At 32.1% G+C, this 1,366-nt stretch overlaps 1 protein-coding gene across 1 annotated transcript; it reads left to right on the top strand.

Moving 5' to 3' along the window:
• The first annotated feature begins 259 nt into the window (after positions 1-259).
• On the top strand, positions 260-841 carry LOC133878947 (rust resistance kinase Lr10-like). The gene has a single exon (XM_062317508.1). It carries the CDS (start codon positions 260-262, stop codon positions 839-841), a length of 582 nt encoding a protein of 193 aa, XP_062173492.1.
• Positions 842-1,366: the final 525 nt, after the last annotated feature.

Below are 1,366 nucleotides of genomic sequence, written 5' to 3' on the forward strand. Positions count from 1 at the left end.
CATAAATTAAAACATATTAAAATCTTTGTTCCCATATCAATACTTTAAAAAGAAAAAAAAAAGTATCAAGAAAAAAAAAAGAGCAAGAAGAAAACCTGTAGATTATGATTATCAAAACATTAATAATAATAAAAAAAAAATATCAGGAGTCTCTAATATTATTGGTGTGATACATATTACATTTCGATACAAATAAAACTCATATAATTCTGAACATTCTAAAAAAAAAAAAAAAAAATTACATAGCAAACTAAACAAAATGGCTGAAATTTATGTTGCAGTGAAGATCCTGAAGATATTAATGGGAAATGGGGAAGAATTCATAAATGAAGTAGGAACAATGGCTAAGATCCATCATGTTAACGTGATTCTCTTGGTTGGCTTATGTGCTAATGGATTTAGAAGAGCTCTAGTTTATGAGTTCTTACCAAATGATTCACTAGACAAGTTTATATCTTCAACGACTGTCAAGAACCTTATTCTTAATTGGGATAAGATGCAAGATATTGCTTTTGGCATAGCAAAAGGAATTGAATATCTTCACCAAGGATGCGACCAACGAATCCTCCATTTTGACATCAAACCTCACAATGTTTTGCTAGACCAAAACTTCAATCCAAAAATTTCTGATTTTGGTCTTGCCAAGTTGTGTTCAAAGGATCAAAGTGCAGTTTACATGACCAAAGCTAGGAGAATTATAGGTTACATTGCACCTGAAGTGTTTTCTAGAAATTTTGGAAATGTGTCTGCAAAAGCAGATGTTTATAGCTTTGGAATATTGTTGCTTGAAATAGTTGGAAGGAGGAAAAATGTTGATGTTACAGTTGAGAACACTAGCTAAGTCTACTTTCCAGAATGGATCTACAATGTCTTGAAACAAAAAGAAGAGATACGAATCTTTGTTGAGGATGGTGAAGATGCTAAAATTGTAAAGAAACTTGCAATTGTAGGACTATGGTGCATCCAATGGCACCCAGTGGATCGTCCTTACATAAAAACTGTGATTCAAATGTTGGAAAGAGAGGGAGATAAATTAACTATACCTCATAATCCCTTTGTCACTACAGCCCCATAAAAATTAGTGCAAATATTCTCACAAATCGTCTAAACAATGAGTTGGAGGTGATTCCAAAATCAGAATAATTGTATGTAAACTTGGCTTATGTGATAACTATATATGCCTATTGCAATTATCTTATTCTTAGAACTTATTAATCTTGTAATCAATGTTCGAACTTCAAGTTTTTCCTTGTATCATCTGTGGAAGACTTTGAAAAATAAGTCATCATTTCTCCTTTAGGTAGAAATAGGAATCAAATTTAGTGGAAAGATGGTGGGCACTCTGCTTCGATGAAAGAGATGAAGA

The sequence above is a fragment of the Alnus glutinosa genome, chromosome 10 (genome assembly GCF_958979055.1).
Source record: "Alnus glutinosa chromosome 10, dhAlnGlut1.1, whole genome shotgun sequence".
NCBI lineage: Eukaryota > Viridiplantae > Streptophyta > Magnoliopsida > Fagales > Betulaceae > Alnus > Alnus glutinosa.

What these genes read in the sequence shown, in the direction of transcription:
- LOC133878947 (XM_062317508.1), top strand. Translation starts at nt 260, where the DNA reads ATGGCTGAAATTTATGTTGCAGTGAAGATCCTGAAGATATTAATGGGA.